The 20,486-nt window shown below is 41.9% G+C and overlaps 1 protein-coding gene across 4 annotated transcripts in view; it reads right to left on the bottom strand.

Annotated features, from left to right (window-relative positions):
* Positions 1-20,486, bottom strand: part of LOC146617886 (3',5'-cyclic-AMP phosphodiesterase 4C-like) — a 48,511-nt gene that overhangs the window by 13,748 nt on the left and 14,277 nt on the right. For 3 of the 4 annotated variants that reach the window (XM_085372636.1, XM_085372637.1, XM_085372639.1), the window contains exons 2-8: positions 9,841-10,032; positions 8,366-8,407; positions 7,246-7,282; positions 5,991-6,064; positions 5,857-5,906; positions 5,375-5,487; positions 108-201 (exon numbers count right to left, since the gene is read on the bottom strand). In XM_085372636.1, the coding sequence (XP_085228762.1) occupies positions 108-201; positions 5,375-5,487; positions 5,857-5,906; positions 5,991-6,064; positions 7,246-7,282; positions 8,366-8,407; positions 9,841-10,032 (602 nt within the window). The remainder of the gene's footprint in view (positions 1-107; positions 202-5,374; positions 5,488-5,856; positions 5,907-5,990; positions 6,065-7,245; positions 7,283-8,365; positions 8,408-9,840; positions 10,033-20,486) is intronic. The other variant, XM_085372638.1, reaches the window with a different exon arrangement.

Raw genomic sequence — 20,486 nt, 5'->3', positions numbered from 1 at the left:
TTACTGGCAGTGTTTCCCCTCAGCCTCGTAGTAGATACACCTGTGGTATCAATTTGAAAATCCTTCTTCAGTCGTTGCATTCACAAGATTTCAAAGTTCTAACTTACCGAGGAAGGTGTTGGCGATGTACTCTGACACCTGATTCCCTGAGCGGCTTGTTTCCGATAGCTGTGTCAGCTCGCGGTTCAGCATCCTCTTAAACTGTGTAGACATGACAAAACCATAAACAACACATGGTTAGTCTGCAAACACACACCAAGCATATGGGTGTGCATGTGTGTAGCAAGGCATTTTATTTCAAAATCCTTTCTGTAACTATAAACACTAATACAACATGCCTCCTTCCCTTCATTTGACTCTTAGACCAACAGAGGAAATGTGTAGCAAACTACGTTACCAAAATATGGGTGCAAACAAGCAGAAGGACCAAACAAAACAAACACAGAAGCACTTTCCAACGTTTGAATGAAATTTGTTTCATGTTCTAAACACGGAGACAAAACGGTAAACAAAAAGGTTTCCAAGGACAAACAAAAACAAAAACAAACAAACCCACAGTGCATGAAAGGTCAACGGAAAAAAATGACTAATATGTTACTACAGACAACCTAATGGATGCATGTCACATTTTAGCTTTTAAATTGCACATTACTAATTTGCTTAGATTTTTGTAACTGCAAAAACGTGGGAGAAATGTGAAGAGGCAGGTGAAAGATCGCATAACTAAAAAACAAATCATTATTTGTGTAACAAAATAGAGGGAAGAAGACGAGGTGCTGTGATGAAGGTGGTAACCTCCATGCATCCACGCTTTACACAATACACTTGAGCTACCTTGAGTTACCTGATACACATGGCTCATATACATAACCCTAAATGAGGAAACACAATCTGTGATCTCATACACCACACTCATTTAATTTGCATTTACTGAAATTGTTTTATATGTAGTGTATGCATATCATTATTTTTTATAGGTTTGACTCATTTTTAGAAGTCTGTTTGGCTGCTGAGGCCTCTGGGCTGTTCCTCCAGCATGCGGTGCTATTAAATACAGGAGGTGCTGATCGGAACAAACCAAGTATTGTGACGCCATAGGGCAGATAGCTAGAGTCATTTATCTTTGTTCTTTATATATCTTAGTTTTGTGAGTTAGATATTGAATAATTTGGGGTTTGATCGTTGTTACAATAGATTCAATTAACTACTAAGCAAACTGTAGATTTTTTTCTTTGTTATTAGATAATTTACAAGTGTTTGTTCCTCACCCTGCTCAGAGTATCTACATTGGTCTGATTGAATCTCTTTGTATCTACTTTATTATACTGGGTTTGGTTCTGTTTTTTTAACCTCTTTTAAGTGCCAAGAACTAAACTTGGCACATGAATGAAGGAAATCTGGGTTTGGTCGATTACTTCTTTGTTGCAACAATGCTTCTGCGAATAAATCTTATACTGTTGGAGAGCCTGTTTCCTCTGAAATGATGCCACATTTGTAAAGAAAATGCATTCGTGGGTCGAGCAGAATAGTTCAGTATGTGAGTTGTGCCCATGAAAAATGTGGCAAATCTTCTCTGACAATATTAAAACTCTTCTTGACTCTTGTTTTGAGCTTCCAGTAGCCTAGATGCTAACAATTGGGTGCCTGATTAGCAGCAGTTGTGAGCAAGGTCCCTGCTACAGTAGTCAGGTGGTGTCTGTCTGCTCTAAAAGTGCCACGTTTGACTGACCTGGAAAGGGCCCGTGCCATAAGGCAACTTCAAGCTGGTGTCTGGGATGTCAGAGACAGGCCATGAAGTGGGTGTCCCAAGAAGATTACACTACACCATTACGCTGGCATTGGCAACATGTGCACTGGGACCTGAACACTTGGAGGTACATTATGTTCAGTGAAGAGTCCAGATTCTGCCTACAACTATTGGATTGTAGGATCAAAGCTTTAAGAGGACATGGACAACACTGTGCTGACTGGTGGACCTTCTGGTGGAGGTAGTGTGATGGGGCGGGGCGGCATCTCCCTCACTGAAAAATAAGGCTTGTTATCTCAATGCAGAGAGATGCAGGTTGTGCGACCAACACAACCACATTTGCGAGAAATGCTGGTTGAAGAATGGGATGCCATCCAACAGCAGTGTGTGACCAAGGTGATGACCAGCATGAGGAGGAAGTGCCAGGCTGTTGTGGCAGTGTTCTTCCACATGGTAAATGGTAAATGGCCTGTATTTATATAGCGCTTTACTAGTCCCTAAGGACCCCAAAGCGCTTTACATATCCAGTCATCCACCCATTCACACATTCACATTCACACACTGGTGATGGCAGCTACATTGTGGCCACAGCCGCCCTGGGGCACACTGACAGAGGCGAGGCTGCCGGACACTGGCGCCACCGGGCCCTCTGACCACCACCAGTAGGCAACGGGTGAAGTGTCTTGCCCAAGGACACAACGACCGAGACTGTCCAAGTCGGGGCTCGAACCGGCAACCTTCCGATTACAAGGCGAACTCCCAACTCTTGAGCCACGATCGCACATGCTACTGAGGCCTCCATTTGTTAAACTGTCAGTACGCATCGTTTTTTCAGACTTCCATAATTCAGTCCAGTAAGCTGTTTGCATTGGTAGAGAAAAGTTAGCAAGTTCTTAATGGGCACGACCCACATCTGTATTTTCCTTATTCATTTTCACTGTTAAAGCCCCAAAAACTTCACAGCCAAATCAAATGTTTCATTGTTTTTCCTTCGATTAAGAGTGAAACAAAATGTGGGGAAACCCCAGCAGTACAGCACTCATAGGATTATGCTCCCAGCCTACAGTCCATGAATACCCTTTGATATACCTCCGTATATGCATATATATATACATATATATATATATACAAAAATCAAAACAAGCTACAATATCTCTATAATATCTCTAAGCACAAAAAACAAAAAACAAAAACACGTGCACTGTTTGTAGGAAAACAAAAACACAAGTGAAATTTTCATGAAGTTTTAATAAATTAAAAGAGTTCAGTGTTTCGCTGTTGAATTTAATGGCAGTAATGGGCGGTAGTTTCCACACTGATTATGTAACAGTCTCGGCAGGTGGAGGCTGAGGGAGGAAGGAGGGGATCTGGGTGAGAGTGTGATGCTGCAGTGGCTGCACGGCTATTTTGTGGCACACATACAGGCCAACGCAAACACATGCATCAGCCTACATAACTGTTTATCATCTGTTTGATTTCTCCTGGAGCTTCTCATCACGGCTTCCCCCTTTGTGCTTCAGTACTTCCTGCACGCGTGCGCACACACACACACACACACACACACACACACACACACTTGTTTACATGCGAGCCATTTCTACACCTATGAATCATTCCTCTTAAGATTTCGTGTTTTGTTTTTTGACAATCATGACAACTGCTTCCTCTAACACGCATGGCTATTTTGGCCCTTTTTGTTGTCATTTCTGTGCCACACACACACACACACACACACACACACACACACACACACTCACGTTCAGCCCCTTTGTGGATCTTGTCCTGAGTCAGATCCGACAGGTGGGCTCACTCAGCATTCATCCCACTGCAAAGCCTGCACTGCTGATCACTAGATCCCATTGTCAACAAGGAAAGCCAGCAGGGCTCCCCATCGCTCACCTGTCTGAGTCTCCAGTACAGATAAACCCAGAGAGCCGACGCAGGCATGTCAGCTCACGCATGTTGATGTTAGTAGAGGCTAAAATCCAAGTTTGCTTGCTTAGTAATAGGCTGCAATTTCCCCACTCAGTTCTGCTCCATGCTCAGCAGAGATGGTCTGGACATGAAAAAAAAGTCCATTTAAAAAATTAAAGTTCCCACAGTTCCTAGCTGCAATCCTGAAGATGAAGGGGGGGGGGTGGTGCTGGAGGGATAGGGTGGGGTATAGCTGAGGTAGAGGAGGCAGGAGAAGAGCTCTGCCATCAGGGTGTGACTGCAGCCTCTCATTCAACTACTGTCACACGCTGTCAATGATAAACATAAAGAGGGAGAGCAGGAGCTAGAGTGAGGGAGAGTCTGCGAGAATCCCCTGCCCCCCCTGCCCCGCATGCTGGTCCCCCTTCTTCGACCAATCACGTTAGTCTAGCTTAAGGGGCTGAGTGGAGGAAAGAGATATGATTGGCTGAGTGAGGGAAGGAGGAGGTTTGCAGCCAGACAGCAGGAAGAGCCAGCAAGGACGTGCGCTGAGTGGAGAGAGGCACCATTCATGAACAGTAGTGTTATTTACGCACGCCTCAAATCTAATTTTCTTCCTGTACAAAGGTAATTTGTGAACAGTGAAAGCAAGTTTGCACTACAATGAAAAAGCTGAAAATCTCGTGTGTAGTTGATGCATGAGAGTAGATTGCAAAGCTCCTAGGACACACTGACTTTTCCCCCTCCATCTACCTTATTACAGCCCAGTCACAGCCAGTCTGTGTACTCTCTCTACAAACTAAAGTACAAAGAAAAAGTTAAAAGATTTTAGTCAATGTAGGGCCAGCTCTGTTCTAGGATGCCCTCTGGACCCAGTGGAGGTGGTGAGTGACAGGAGAATGGCGGCTAAGCTGTCATCCCTGTTGGACAACGTCTCCCACCCCATGCAGCAGACTGTGACAGCACTGAGCAGCTCCTTCAGTGGGAGACTGCGGCACCCACGGTGTGGGACGGAGAGATTTCGCAGGTCTTTCCTCCCCACTGCTGTCAGACTCCACAACAAAGACTTTAACTGAACAAACACACACATCCACACATGTGCAATAACACTAAGTGCAATAATCTTTTCTGGCATCGTTGTATTTTTACTCAGTTGTATATAGCATTCGTATTCTATTTTTATCTTATTGTATATTTTTATTCTATTTTATTCTACTGTATATAGTATATTATTTTATTCTATTCTGTACAGCTGTGTACTGTATTTATTCTTATTGTATTCTAATTTTTGCGTCATAACTTTTGCACTGTCCACTTCCTGCTGTGACAAAACAAATTTCCCACGTGTGGGACTAATAAAGGTTATCTTATCTTATCTTATCTTATCTTATCTTATCTTAGTATTTCAGAAAAAAACGAGTAATATTTAGTTTTTTATTGATTTTTATATTTTTGTGTGACCCAATTTGCACCAAATCATCTCAGCTGGAGCTGTTATCGGTATCTACCATCACACAAAATTTAAAAATGATATCTTGAAAACTGGATGCTAGACTGCCAACAGACAGTCAAACAGCACAGATTGGATACTCAGTTGAATAAATACATAAATACATAAACAAATGGGCATAGATCAGAGGCTTTTGTTTTCCACCTGCACTTCTTCACAGCATTAATGATCGGTATGGACACAGCTGAGTTGAATCACCTCACCTTGTTGGATGCCATCTCGCTGACCGAGTGTCTCGTCTGCAGGGTCTCCAGCTGGTCCAGACACCAGTCCAGCTCCTCCAGGGTCTCCATCGCCAGCTTCTGGTAAGGCTCCTCTGAAAGGTCAGAGGTCAAACAAAGACACGTTGCAGTTTACACCTGGGACTGCTGTGGAAACATCCACATCTTTAACATGTTGCATGGGTCTGCTGTTGATCTTGGTAAGAGAAAACTTGATCCTGTCATGCTGCACCTGTCCTGACTGTTAATGTCTTCACCATTCATTTACCAGCACTGTTATATTTGCATCCGTTTAACTGTAAGAAGCGCATCTTTCAGATTTACCTGAATCAACAATCACTTAATTCTTTTTCTATGTATTTAAAAAGACAACAACATTTTCATTTTCTATGAGAAAGGCACCATTAGTCACAGAGGAACTAGAACCTCTCAGTGTCCCATCACCCAGGGGTATTAACACTGACCTGTGAGACATGGATTACACATGGGCGGCTGGTTGCTGCTTGACGGCCGCCTGAAACACAAAACAGATGATGTGTCGGTAGAATAACAAAAGAGCAAATTAGTCATCCGCTCCACATCGTGTTTGTGCTCTTACTTGTTTCCCACACGATCTTGCAGATGTGTCAGAACAGCAAAGTTACTTCTCACCGTTCGTAGACTGGCAAGAACCTAAAAAAAATGAATAAACAAAATACGTGAACCAATTTTCGTTCAAAATAAAGAACCATTCTTTTAGATGGTTGAACCTTTTTTACCTGTTACCGTGAATATAGTGACTTTTTTGTTTTGGAACTTTTAACCCTTTTTAAAGACCCTATCAGGAACTTTTAGCATTTAAATAAAAATGCAAAATGGACTTTGAGTAAGAAGAGAAAAGCTAAGTGGTTTAAAAACATCACACTTTACAGGCACAGCATGCAAGGGTTTCATGTCGCTGATAGTACTATCTGAGCTCAGCTAACTTCCAAAAGCCTGATGTAAGAGAGGAAGCATGCTGAAGCACTGCTCTCTCTCATATCTAACGTTTACTGATGATAAACTTTTATAGGGTAAATATTGGACTTTAGTTTGGAATTATCACATGTACACAGATCATGTTAGTAGGTCGCTGATGATGATCACACACACACACACACACACACACACACACACACACACACACACACACACACACACACACACACACATAAGAACAAGCTGTTCAGCACAAAGAGAATGTGTGTGGGTGTTGTCTGTGAAAAATGAACCATGTCTTATTTCTCAAACTGATGAGTAAGCAAAGAGCAAGGAGCCACGCAGAGCATCTGGACAGCGCAACGCCCCAAATTAGATGGATTTACTTTGAATGGAAACAATTATATTTCACATCTCACTTCACGGGACAGACGGTCTGTCATAAATAACAAACACTTCGGTAAACAAATATTTTTTTAAATACATCATCAGTGGCTCTATAGTAGCTTTAATGAAATTCACTGTGAAAACAGGGCTTTCAGGAGTTCAGAGAATAGTGTAGTGCTTAGCTGTTTACACCATGCTTTCACTGTGGGCTGTTTCTTTATGAACTGCTTACATGTAACTTGCTGCTTGCTGGCTTAATGCATTGATCAGCAGATCTTCACACAGTTCAAACAACTGTTTCAAGTAATACGTGTATAAACATTCATTTTGATGCCATGTCTGTTAAACTGTAAAGCCTGTGCTGTGTTTGGCCTGTTGCCGTACAGGTTGCCGGCTTCCGCCTGTCATAATATCAGTGCTGGCACCCTCGATCCTGAGTTTGGCTTTGATTCAATGACAGCAAACAACGGAAGCTCTTAAAGGACCAGCAACAAGCATATGCAACTAACCTGTGCAAATGGAGTCACTATCATGTCTTCTCCATGCCTGCAAATTAAAAAAAAAGGCCACGTGAGAGGGGAAAGAGCAGTTCATGATGTATTGTGTGATTCCACACCACAAACACACAAATCATGACAACAGTCAGGTTGCTGTTACTGGGATATTTGACTGAGCAGGAACGTCGCAGTTGGATGAGACCGTGACTGGTCTGAATATCACGCTGAACAAAGAAAGGAGAACAACACGTTGTATTAGTTACACAAAATCCTTCTTAGAGGCAAAGGTGCTAAACCTCATAGATATATTGTTTTTGTGACTACGTGGTAATTAAGAGTTGGCAATAAGGAATAGAGGAGCAGGATGAATGTTAGAAAGGCTAGCACTAGTTGCTAGGCAAAAAACCCCTATTCGTATTGTATCTAAGGACTAAAGTTAATTAGTTAAACTTGCATTTAGTGATGTTTTAGTATTCACTTTGATTGACTTCTAAATTTAAATTTAAACAACAAGATTGCGTCTCACAAATAAACCCAGCTACGAGTAAGCTGTATCTCAAGGGAAATGTTAAAAAAGACCAATCCCACTAAAGGTTAGAAATGATGGGATATTAAGTTTATCTATGAGGGACAAAAAATGCCTCTAAGACTTATTTGTATAACTAGAACAACATGCAGGTGAGGAACAGAGCTCATGCTTTGGATGCTTGGGAAACCAGTTTTAGATCAGCTAAAGCTTTCTGGAAGCTTTAGGGTGACAACATGCACACAGACCTCCAGACCTCAGGGTGAAATCATGCTAACTATGAAAAACACTAAGTTGGCCTTCACTGTCCAGCAAACAGTTTGATGCATGACTGTGAGCGCCACCTTGTTTAGTAAAATATCAAAATCCTTTGTAGTCGTCAGGTTTGTGACTGAAACACGGGTGGCAGCACATCAGCATCTGTCAAATGGTTGCTGGGACTGTTTCTCAAACTTTTGAGCTTGAGATGCTTTTGGAGCCGAGCATCCAAGGTAAAGTTGTTCGGATCGTGTTTGGGAAAAGCGTGGGAGATGTGACTCATGAGAGTGTGGCACAGGCCAAAGAGATAGACAGAAAAATCACAGCAATCTTCACACTTTGTCTCACCGAGGTAGCCAATTGACTTCCCAATGCTTCAATCCCTCCTCCCTTCAAAACAAAGGAGCGACAGCTATTGGTGGTCGAGGCCCCATTAACACTCTGGCTTCAAACAGACTGCTAGCTGCACAAGAGAAATCTTCAGCTGTATAAACAGACAGAAACTAGTTGCTGAACTAGCGTAGCGTTACCAGCATGTTTCCCGCTAGCTGGCGACTTCACTGCATTTACACCTACAACTGGTTGCTCTCGTGTTTACATTTTTAAACTCTAGCTGTGCTGCCTGAAGTGTCTTTAAAGCCTGCTGCCAAATGCATGTAGTTCTTCGAGTGTAAATAGGACCTTAGGTGAGCTTACTAGAAATAGTTTTAAATGTATTTATTATAATTTATTGTATTTATGACACTGACACAATCAATGTGATCTCGTGAAATGCAAATCATTTCAAACCTTGACTTAAATGAAAAATTTATTTTGTTGTGCTAAAAAATGTTGAACGAAATACACAACTAGCCACTTTATTAGGTACACCTTTATGGTACAGGGTTGGACCCTTGTTTGCCTTCAGGTCTCTTTAATTCTTCATGCCTTGATTCCACAGTGTGCTTGAATCATTCCTCCGAGACTTTGATCCATTTTTGACATGATAGCGTCACATCAGAAGCTCTATATTTGTAAGCTGTAGATCCATGATGTGGATCTCCTGTTCCAGAGACACAATTCTCCCTTTCAAACCTTTTTTTTCTCCCCCAAATTTCTATTTTGTTAAGCTTGTCCAAACTTTCGCTGTTTGTAGGGTCCACTGTGCTCTTTTGCTCTTGTAGAGCATCTGTTTGATGTGCGTTCAGAGATGCTCTTCTGCAAACTGGGACGCTCTCCCCCAGACATGGCATCAACGAGAATAGCAGCTCCCTGGATTTTGCTGTTTTCAGATCGTTCTCTGTAAACCTTAGAGATGTTTGTGCAGGAAAATCGCAGCAGATCAGCAGTTTTCAAACACTCAGACCAGCCTCACATGATGTCAAGAGTCACATAAGTCACCATTCTTCCTGTGATGCTCAGTTTGAACTTCAATAGCTTGTCTTGACCATGTCTGCATGCTTCCATGTGATTGGCTGACTAGATAACTGGTGTACCTAACAAAGTGGATAACATGGCTAACTAACAGTTTTAAAACATATTGCTGGAATCATATTTAAAACTAACTTTAAAGTTTTCATTTTCATTCAGAAAATAGTTTGTTTTACTCTGCAGTTTCTCAGAGATTAGATGATCTGTAGGTATTCGCCGCCTTCATATCTTCAGCCTCTTTCTGAAACATTTTGATTTCTCTGGAATGATGAGATAAGTTTTTGTGCTCTTAAGCACACTATATATATTCCTCCAAATCCAGCTCTGCAACCCCACCAACAAAAGAACAGAAAACAAAAATCTCTCGGCTTATTGTTGCTGAAACAATACAGAAAGCGTCCGAGAATACTTACAGGTCGCTGGCAGTGGACGAGTTGCGGGACATAGTTTTGGGCGAAAGGTCGAAGTCTGAGTCAGAGCGATAGAGGAAGGACTCGCGGCGCTGACTGTGGGGAAAGTTGGCCTGAAGTACCAGACCAGAACCCGGGCTAGTCTGAGAGTCCAGTGGACTGCGACCCACCGACAGGCCATTCTCCACATCAAAACTACAGAGAAAAGAAAGAGAAGAGAGAAAAAATTAATAAGTATTCTGTTGTTCCTACCCACAAGCTAGCATCACAGCCTGATTTTTAATGAAATAATTCTGTTGCTTTCATTTATTTTATTTACATTTTTGGCGTGATTAAAATTGCATGCAGTGACTCAGAGGTCAGGTTAATACCTCTATTAGTATTAGCTGCTATTAACTGCTATAATTGTTGGCTACTTACTATAATATAATATTGAGCATAAAACCTAGCCAGAATAACAAAGAAATGCATAGTTCCTACTGTAGGAAAAAAGCACAAGAAATATATGAAAACATGAGACAGGCAGCAAAGATTTCACATATAAATCTCAGACAAACACAAATATTGTGATGCACAGCACTAACAGTTTCTGCAGCAGCTGCTGATCTGCATGTAGAGACAGAAAGGATAAGACCGTGGTGAGACAGGGTACAATTGCACCTCTATGGAACAGCTAAAGTTGAAAGTACAGTGCAGAGGGCTGCAAATCCAAATCAATTTCCCAAAGTGCCCCCAAATCATCATAATGGAATCTCTGACAGCAGACACAAAGGAGCTACAATTATAAAGTGACACAAGAACGGGGTTCATGCGGACTACCTGAAAATTATAGTAATACAATGCACAGGATGCCACTTTTATTGGCAGCACAATGGGAAAAAAAATGTATTCAGATAGAGTGTCTCCTCTGAGTTTAAACAGGTGACCTTGTGATTACTGCTTTCACAATCTAGCACACACTCACGCACATCTTTCCCCTTCACCATCTCTGTTTGACGTCAACACTGGCACGTTGCCTCGGTGCAACGACAGCCAATAACCCACCCCGCCGCTCGCGCTCTTGCCCGTCATAGCAGCGACATCGAAATATGCCCCCAAGTGTTCAACAAAGAGTTGCTGAAAATAACCACACAGTATTTTTTTTTCCATATTTGCAAAATTTTGATTTTTTTATTGGTATGATAAAAGTGGGATTATGTCAATTCCAGAAAAGCCTCTGTCAGCAAACAGCAGCACAGCTGCAAATGATCAGATTGAATTCTTCTCAATTGCAGGTTTCACTATGACAGTGAATTCGCTTTCCCTCCTAATGCCTTTGAACCAAACCACACTTTTTTGTAACACGCTGTCCAAGCAAGAGCCAGCACGGCGCTGCAACCATTGTGGGCAGAGAGGAAGTGGAGGAGAACTCGACTTTGAGTGTTGTCTGGGGGGGTCAAAGCTTATCAGCTCGGAAATTCATCTTTTTCTGCTGATCTCTGCACTATTTGAAGCTCACCGTGAGCCAGCGTCCTCTCGGCTAAACCTCTTTCCTTCTAAGGAATTCACCTGACTGAGACCTCGGAGCTCCATTATGCGGCCGCTGCATGGGTATGATTAACAGACCGTCTTTATCAATTAGATACATTCTCATTCATGCAAACTCCCCCTTTCATAACAGCTGAAAACAGAGCACCAGTCGAGCAATGGAAGCTTGCTCCTGTGTCTATTTTTAGTGCAGCCTGCCTCCAGCGCTCCAGCAATAATATTGCGTGATAAATGAAAGATGGCCATTAAGCAATCGATGCTGAATGAAATGGGCCCAGTTCATAGAAACAGTGAGATACAGCGAGATCAGGAGGGGTTGGGGGAGGTGGGGGTGGTGATGAGGAGGGCTGTATCCAGCACAGTGATGTGCTCAGCACCTTGCATCTGATTGGTGCAATTTCCCGGAGGGTGGGTTGGTGGGGGTGATATGCAGCAGCAGGGCTTACCTCAATGATGCCACCCCACCACTACACCTCGTTCAGCCCCACTCTACACACCTCCTCCACCCCCGGCTCGGTGTAATCGGCCGTGACGAGGCTCCATCAGAGGAGACCGGTGACGTCAGAAGCTAAAAATAGACCTGGCTGACAGGAAATAGGGGAACTGGGAGACTTGTGATGGTGCTTACGTAGATGCACCCCCACCCCCCCACCCCCCATCCCAATGCAGGGTGCAGATGATTTCACCCGTCCGCATGAATATATTTATGAAGGATGATATTTTAAATTCTACTAGGTGAATCCTAGTAGCCATACAGCTCTTTTCATTCCAATCGTACAGTCTGTGTTTTCTTTTTAGATATCGGCGTGAGCAAGTACGATGGCATTCAAGCACATTTCTCAAGGACATCGTGCAGGTGACACGGCAATTCGTAGCATACGTTTAAACTGTTGCTAAATTTCATTATGAGCAAGAGTCTTTTCTAAACCAGACCAGAGGATCCCACATTTAGAATTTCATGCAATACAATATTTTTGTTGAAATGTACAAGAAAATGACAAGTTTATTTGTGTTCACATCAAATTTTCCATAATGTTTAGGGGTAAATGACAAAGGCTAGATACAGATGTTTTTTTAACAAACACTCCTTAAAGTGGACTTGATGAATTTATATGAAGATAACTGCACAGCAAGACCTAAAATATGACAAATCAAGTGTGAAAGAGAATTTTGATGTGGCATAAAATAAAAACAAAATACAAAAAAATCTATACAAAGTTTTTCAGCAGCAGCAGCTCACTTCAGAAGGCTTCTGATAGTGAGACAACTCCCCCTACTGAGGAACAAGAAGTACTGCAATGGCCATTGTTTTTGTGGTATGCACAGCAGACAAGTTATGGTTTAAAATAAAAGAATCCTAATACTCAACTCATATCTCATCTCTTGCATCCTGATCCAGGTACAATGCATCTGGATCTATCTGAATTTTGTAAAACACTCTCCACGCAAGAGACTGGCGACCTGTTCAGAACTGCTCTCCCTATGACAGCTGGAACAGGCTCCAGCTATCTCTTGCTTCTCTGAATTGGAAAAGCAGGAAAGAAAATGGATAGATGGACCCAACTCCCAGTAATCTGGCAGTTTCTGTGTCTTCTGTAACACAGTTTTAATACAGTGTGGTTATACTTCCTTCCATCACCAGTAAAGCAGAGTGGTATTCACCAGATTTGACCATGATACACCTTAAATGCACTTACATGTGCTGTTACGCTGAGCTGTGTTAGACTTGTGACCTTTACCCTATGACAGTTGTGATAGTCACCAGCACTCCCGAGGAAGCGGACGGATGGATGTTAGAGTTAAGTTAAACAGCTCAGTCCTGGAAGTGCTTTTTAAGTTTTTTAAGGTGAATAGTAGAATTTGTTAATATTACATAAATGACGTATTTGTAAAAATGCAGAAAATGTAGAAAGCGTCCCTTTTTTCACTGCACCACAGCTACTGTTAACAAGTGAATGGGCATCCACCCTTTAAACAGAATGACAGGCAAACATTCAGCCAGGCACACTGGCGTCTTGTTCAGTTACAGCGTACATAACACGCTGACCTTGGTCTGTCCCCCGACTCGAGCATTGTTCTTCCTTTCTCTGACGTACATTATGGGTCCCTTTTCTCTCACACACAAACACATCCCTTGACACCCACATCCTAAGCTCTGCTTTTGTTCCCAGGATGTTTAGTTTTTCCCCTTATCACTATATCAAAGAAGGGGGAAAAAATATTTTGTCTGTAAACTAAATTAAAAAGAACTGCTTTTCTGGTTTTATGATCAGTTATTCTTTTGCTAGAAAAGTGAAGCTATGTCAGGCATTTTCAGATTCATGTTTCCCAATTGTGAGGATTTGCTGAGTTTTGTAATTCTAAATTAAATATTTTGGTTTTAAATTGTTTAAAAAATAATTTAGTGCATTTGTGTCCTTAATCTTGGAGCAACTTTTGAGTCTAAGTACAGATATACCCTGTATAAGTGGACCTTGAGCAAAAAGTTTAAAACCTGTCCGTATGCCATGAAATGAGATGCAGAACTGATTCCAGTTATTGTTCGTTTGTTGTTGTTGTTGCTTGTGATGTGCTCATGGGAAACCAGGCTGAGGGATTTCAGAAAACATTCTGTTGTGTGTGTGAGAGTGACCAGAGTCCAGATGTTATTTGATGGCTGAATGACACAGAGCCGGGGGTTGGAGGTAAAAACACATACTTGCACACACACCCTCCCTCCTGTTTTCTTCCCTTGTAGCGTGGGAATTGGCCAAGGGGCCTCAAACATCACACCAGGAAGGAGACAAGAGGTGAGGGGGAGAGGAGGAAAACAGACCAGGGAATAATTTATACCACTGAGGCTCAGTCTTAGCAAATAGTGAGTTTTCTCCAAGGCTCAGGTTAGCATTAGAGTACAGTGTGTCTTCTCGTTGCATTATGTCACTAAGAAAGGAAAGACAGAGAAGCGTGTCTGTGTGACAGTCCAGGGAGTAAAGAGGGTTTGTTTGCTTTACACCTCAAGCCTATTGTATATTTGATCTGAACACAGCAGAAAAACAGCCTGCTTCCCTTCGTCCAGCAGCCTGCCAAACAGATCTTTCCTCTCACTGTCACTCTGTGCAGTTTGCACGCTCTGTGCGTGTGCGAACGTCATCACGACAGCAAGGCAGGGCACGGGAAGAACAAGCAGCGAAAGTATTTGTGCAAACCCAGATTTGAGCATTGCAAAAAGAAAGGAGGCCCTGTGTTCAAACTCTTCTCGCGCACAAACTGTGAATTCTAGTGAGTTAATGATAAACATGCTGCGCTACATTAGGGAGCAGAACATCATTTTCTGTGCTGATAAAAATGTGCTTTTTTTTCCTGAAAGAAAAATACATTACCCACACATGGGCAACAAGCAAAACACGCTAGATATCTTCCAGTTGTTCGTGATATCACCGGTGCTTTTCTTAGCCCTCCATTATCTTGCGAGGGCGTAGCAATCCTGTGAGAGTCACAGGATCGCACAAGGTGATCTTGGAAGTGATCTCCATTTATTCTGACAATAACAAATGAAATAGAAACAACAGCTTCAGGCTCATCTCCCACAGGGGAACAGTCCAAAAGAGTTAATCAGTGTGTGGAGCTAGCAGCAGGTTTAGAGTGGTCGCTGAATGGACACTTTTCACTCTTAGATCTCTATATGATTTGCCTCAGCATGCACAGTGTTTACAACTTACATACAGGACATAAACAGAATGTATTAAAATCAATAATGGTGTATAAATCAAATTAAGCTTTCCAAACTCCCAAATTTCTGTTGTTTCTAACAGTAAATGCACTGAATAAATAAATGTGGCGTTCCAATTAAGCATCCTGGAGCTAAACTGAAACCCCAAACTGCAATCAGTTACAGCACTGCCCGCTCACAGTTTCCAGAGAGCAGAAAAGGTGATTTTAATGAGTGGAATTTCTTCTCTACTTATACTGGTCACACGCTGTACAGTAAAATATCACTTTACACTTTACGGCAAGCATATTGTACCATCAGTGGAAACCCTAACAACCCTAACAAATCTATCAGCTCCTCTCTTTTATAAAACTGCACTGGAGCCGCACCTTCCTTAAGAGCCAGTTGCTCTTTCCATTCACCTGACCAGCCAGCCACTGCGGATCGCTGTCCAAACAGAGCACGCACTCTGCGTCCAACATCAACATCTGATCTCAGAGCAGCTCGTGTCTCTCTAAATATAGCCAAGGGGAGGAGAAGGTTGCTGAGAGTCAAACCAGCTGCTGTATTTATTATTTTTCTGTCACCTCTGACCTACAGGCAGAGGAAGGACTCTTGTCTCTGAAAACAGCAGAGCTCTGTTTTAATTGCTGTCACGAGAAACAAAGGAAGGAAGAAAGCGAGAGAAAAATTGGTGTCTGGGGCTGTGTGCATAAATTTAAAAAAAAGAAAAAAGTGTGACACAGTGTTTTGTGAAATCTGTTTGCAGCCAGTACAATGGTGCAGCTATTAACCACTACTGCAACACATCTCACACACATGAATCATCTTATAACATAAACCTAATGCACACATACTGACATAAAACACTCCAATCAGACCATCAGAATAAGAACTAATAGCATTTTTTGTCCTAGGATCACACCCTTTCATCCACATTTGAAAAGCTGAAACTCTGAACGCTTGAACCTCATTTTAATAAAAGATAATTTTGTAAAAGTGTGTGCCGTCTAACGTAACAGTAAGAAATTTGGCTTTTTTTTTTTTTACAGACTTTTTACTGGTGTGGAGCTGAAGAGGTTAAAATTTTGGAGTTCAGGGTGCCTCAAAGGTTGATTCGCTCCTCCGGACGGGTATTGATCATGGAGGTCTATGTGCAGTGATTATCTCTGTCCATCCAGCCAGGCTGAAATCCATACAGTGGCTGATCAGCATTAACATCATTAGAAACTGGTTAGGTGGGTAACACACTAGGCCAGAATGACCCAGAGCTACACACACACACACACACACACACACACACACACACACACACACACACACACACACACACACACACAAAGGCAGTGTGTGATTACAGCCCCAGCGGTAGAGATCCAGATTTGGCTCCAGCATCGACCTGAAAATCGAACAGCCTTAAATCACACTGGTGCGCAACCGGACAGGCTGGTTTGGGGCACGAACAGACACGCATCCGTCTTTGCCCAGCAACAAGCCGTGCTGGGTGCCCCTTTAATCAAGTTCATACGCCAGTAATTGGCGCCTTTCAGTATACAGTGATTGAGTCCAGTGGTGAGGCAGGAGCATGCAACTTCCTCCTCTAATTAGCCAAGGGCAGCCCGGGAGCAGCCAATCACATCTCTGATCAGCAGGACACAACAAGATGGAGACAGCACAGAGAGAGTGTTTTTTCTAACCCTTTGTTTCCCGTGAGGGTGGAGAATCACACTTAGTAAATTTAACAGCTATGAATACTACATACTGTAGTAATGCATTAAAAGGACAAATAAAAAGAGAGCAAAATCTACTTACTATGTATTTATTGATGAGACATGCACTCATGCAATATACTCAATTGGAACAGGCAAGATACTGACCTTTCCAAGTGTATGAGGTGCCAGTCACAACATTACCTGTTCATGTTAACGCCATGTCTGTTGCCACCACTGAGGGCTACAGACTCACAATCCAGGCCTGTTGTAGTTTTTCATTAAATGATCCCAGTGCATTCAAACACATGGATTAGTTTATTTCTTAGGCTTAACAGGGACCCTAAGTTCAGGCACTGGTGTTGTTAGACAGAAGGTCTTATATTCCCATATTTTACTTATATTTTGCATGCATATCTTTGGCACAAATACAGTCCTAGATGATATCCGTTCCCCTACATATTCAACGTCTTTGTTAAACTTCCACAAAGCAAAAAACAAGAGACAAGCAGACTCTGAGTCACTTTTCCTCTATGTTAGTATTTCTTTCTTTACCTTATTGTTCCAGTTGTCTTGCAACTCCACTTCCCAAAAAAGGTTGCATCATCTTTTTTCATATAGCTCGATTATTATTTAATTTTACCTGTCAAGCCAACTGAAGTGCGATCTCCGGGCTTTCCCTACCTGGCCTCCCGCTGTGTAGGCGGAGCCCTCAAGTCTATGTAGGTGATGGAGTTCACCTGTGACAAACTGAGCAGAAGCAGGCTGCATGTGGACACCTTAATTCCTCATTCGTTAAAAGTCCGGTCAACCAAACTATTGTCTACTGCGAGAAAACAATTGGACAGCGCCGCTTTGTTGAGTGTTTGCCTGGCTCTGAGTTGATCATCATTCCTGGAATCACACAGATGTCAGGATAACACTCAGTCCACTATTCTAGTAGTGATATTCAACATGAGTACACACACACACACACACACACACACACACACACACACACACACACACACACACACACACACACACACACACACACACACTTGACTGCTGACGTCAGTTGTGGTTTCATAGCTGTCGCTGCAATGCCGATCGACCAGCATGCAGGCCTGCAATTATTCCCAGCCCAACGCTCCTCTCACTGCAGCTTTGTTTTCCACCAAACACAAAGGATGCTATGAAACACGCTAAAGAGAAACCAGCTGGCCCGAGCTTGCAGACGCGGTGGGATTTCTGTCGACACGTGTTTGTTGTAGGAACGTAGAGGAGCGACTCTGGGGACTCTGAGTCGAGGCGTCCCGCGGTTCAGCGAGCTGAGCCATCATCTGTGAACTGGAAATGATTTGGGATCATGTCCAGGGAGCAGCCATCAATATTTCCTGTCCTCACATCAGGGCACATCCTTTGTCACAAAACGGGAGATTAATGATGGAGCCTGTTATATTTGTCTTGAAGGTGCTAAATAAACCTCTATGTAAGACAAGAACCAACTGGAGAGGAGAACTTGTAAAGATGTATGGCATCATCGTTGTGTCACATACGAAAAGCTACATCTGGATGACAGATTGAGTGAATTCAGACACAAGATCAGAAGACTAAAGCACCAACTGGGAGGGGGTCAAATGTCAGTGCCGATAAACATTTATAGGGTCCACTGAAAGCCTTACATATAGATAGGCTATGTTTGCCAACCAACTATTATCACAAGACCAAAGTTCCAGTACAATATCTAACTTAGTTACATAATTACAATAAACTAGAGAGCTTCAAAAAGGCCTGAAAGCTCAGGTAAAAACTCTTTGAAAAGTAAGTAACTTTAAAAATAAAATAAAATAAATTATTCAATTTTCTTGCCACCTCCGTCTAAGTGGAAAGCTGGCTGAAATACCCTCTCTGCTTTGTAGCACATCCAGGTCCTCGGGGAAATACTTAACCAGAACAATATATGCCATTTTACGCTTTTTGGAAGAGTAGTTACTATTGTTGAGATTTGTAAAACCCACCAAACCCATACAGTTTAAAGAAACCCTGCAAAAATAGAGCCAACAGAGCAGATATACATATCAGTGTGATATGGCAAACACGGGCTGAGATATGCCTGTGACAAGCATGAGTTATACAGATGGAGCTGGTGCAGGTGAGTAAAGCCTAAGCAGCTGCAGGGGCATAATGAGAGCACTGATACTGTCAGCTGATACTCACTGCTGACTCATTCTCACTGTGAGCACAACTCCACAACTGCAACAGCTAACATTACTCTCTATTTACATTATGTGGGAATACATACTGGCAGCTCACGGTGACCTGTGACCATACGGGGAGCGAGCTGTGCATCGCTTTTCCGTGTGTTGACATGGCCTGGGGCCCATGGCACCGGCCAAGCTGCTGCAACCGGCCAGCTCTCATTGCTGAACTACTGGGAGGGGACAGGCAGAAAGCACGAAAAGTCACACGACACCTTTTCTGAGACGATGCTGCTGTTTGATTCCACGTCTGATTTTGATTATTATTTTTTTTCTTTGTGAATAAAAAAATAAATAAATCACACGACGGATGTTGATAAAATGTTTCTTTTAAATGAGCTAACTGGTCATCATGTTTAAGTCGATAAATATGTTTTACGTGTGAATCTAATAAGAGTACTTTTGGAGACGTCTTGCGTTTTTCAACTCTTACCACCTGCAGCTAGGACACAATAAAAAGATATCAGCTCAGTTTTACTACTTACAAATGACTGCCTGTGAGGTCAGTGGTTTGGCATTTGATTTTCTGGAACATCTACACGTGAATCTGATAGTAGATGCTCATATTTAGAAACATTACAGGTAACACTGTGGTCTGGCATTTTACAACAACAAGGGAACCCGTCTGCAGGGCAATGCAACAGTCGGCATTGTAGTATGGATCTGACTTTGTGAGGCAGCACTATAAAGTATGTCGCTTTACAAGCAGCAAAGACCATTTCACTGTCATCTTCATGCAAACACCAAACACTTCCGAGCCCATCCACTGAAACCTGTCTGCTCTCACCTTCAACAGAGATCGCACTGAAATTCACTGAAAAACTAAAAAAACAATTCCATCTGTTTACATGTAAAAAATCTATATATATATATATATATATATATATATATATATATATATATATATATATAAAAATCTTAATCTGCTTAATGTGCAGTTTTAATTTGTGCAAACATTTGCAACATTAGCCATAATTTCACAATTTAGTCATTAAAAATGTGTCATGCAATTCATATCATTTTTTAAGGGTAAAAATGCTGATGAGGTACAAGTCTCAAAAACTCACAAGAGCACATGTACCAAATATGATATTCTTGGCTTTAAAGGGTTAAAATATACATTTATGATTAAATCAGGACAATATAACATCTAGCAAGATTTCCAAGATTTTGATTTTTTATTTTAATTATATTCTGATTACAGCTACAACATAATGTAAGATGTAGCTTTTTTTTTTTTATTTAATTTAAATAAATGACTGAAAATGACCATATTGGTCAAAATGCTTACTTTGACAAGGCTGCAACCTAAAAGTAAGAAAGAAGTCATGATGTCTATTTTACTTTTTGCCACCACAGGCCTTACAGTCTCCTTCATTAAAAAACAAACAAACAAAAAAACTTTATTGGAATTTAAATTGTCAGTGACAAACGGGGGCTTGGTATTGAACTCTAGTATTGAAGTCACAATGCAGAATTACC

This window comes from Diplotaxodon limnothrissa, linkage group LG15 (genome assembly GCF_057381915.1).
Source record: "Diplotaxodon limnothrissa isolate DT_005_m linkage group LG15, D_limnothrissa_male_GT1.1, whole genome shotgun sequence".
NCBI lineage: Eukaryota > Metazoa > Chordata > Actinopteri > Cichliformes > Cichlidae > Diplotaxodon > Diplotaxodon limnothrissa.
Note: the sequence above shows the minus strand (reverse complement) of the source record. Positions and strands in the feature narration are given on the sequence as shown.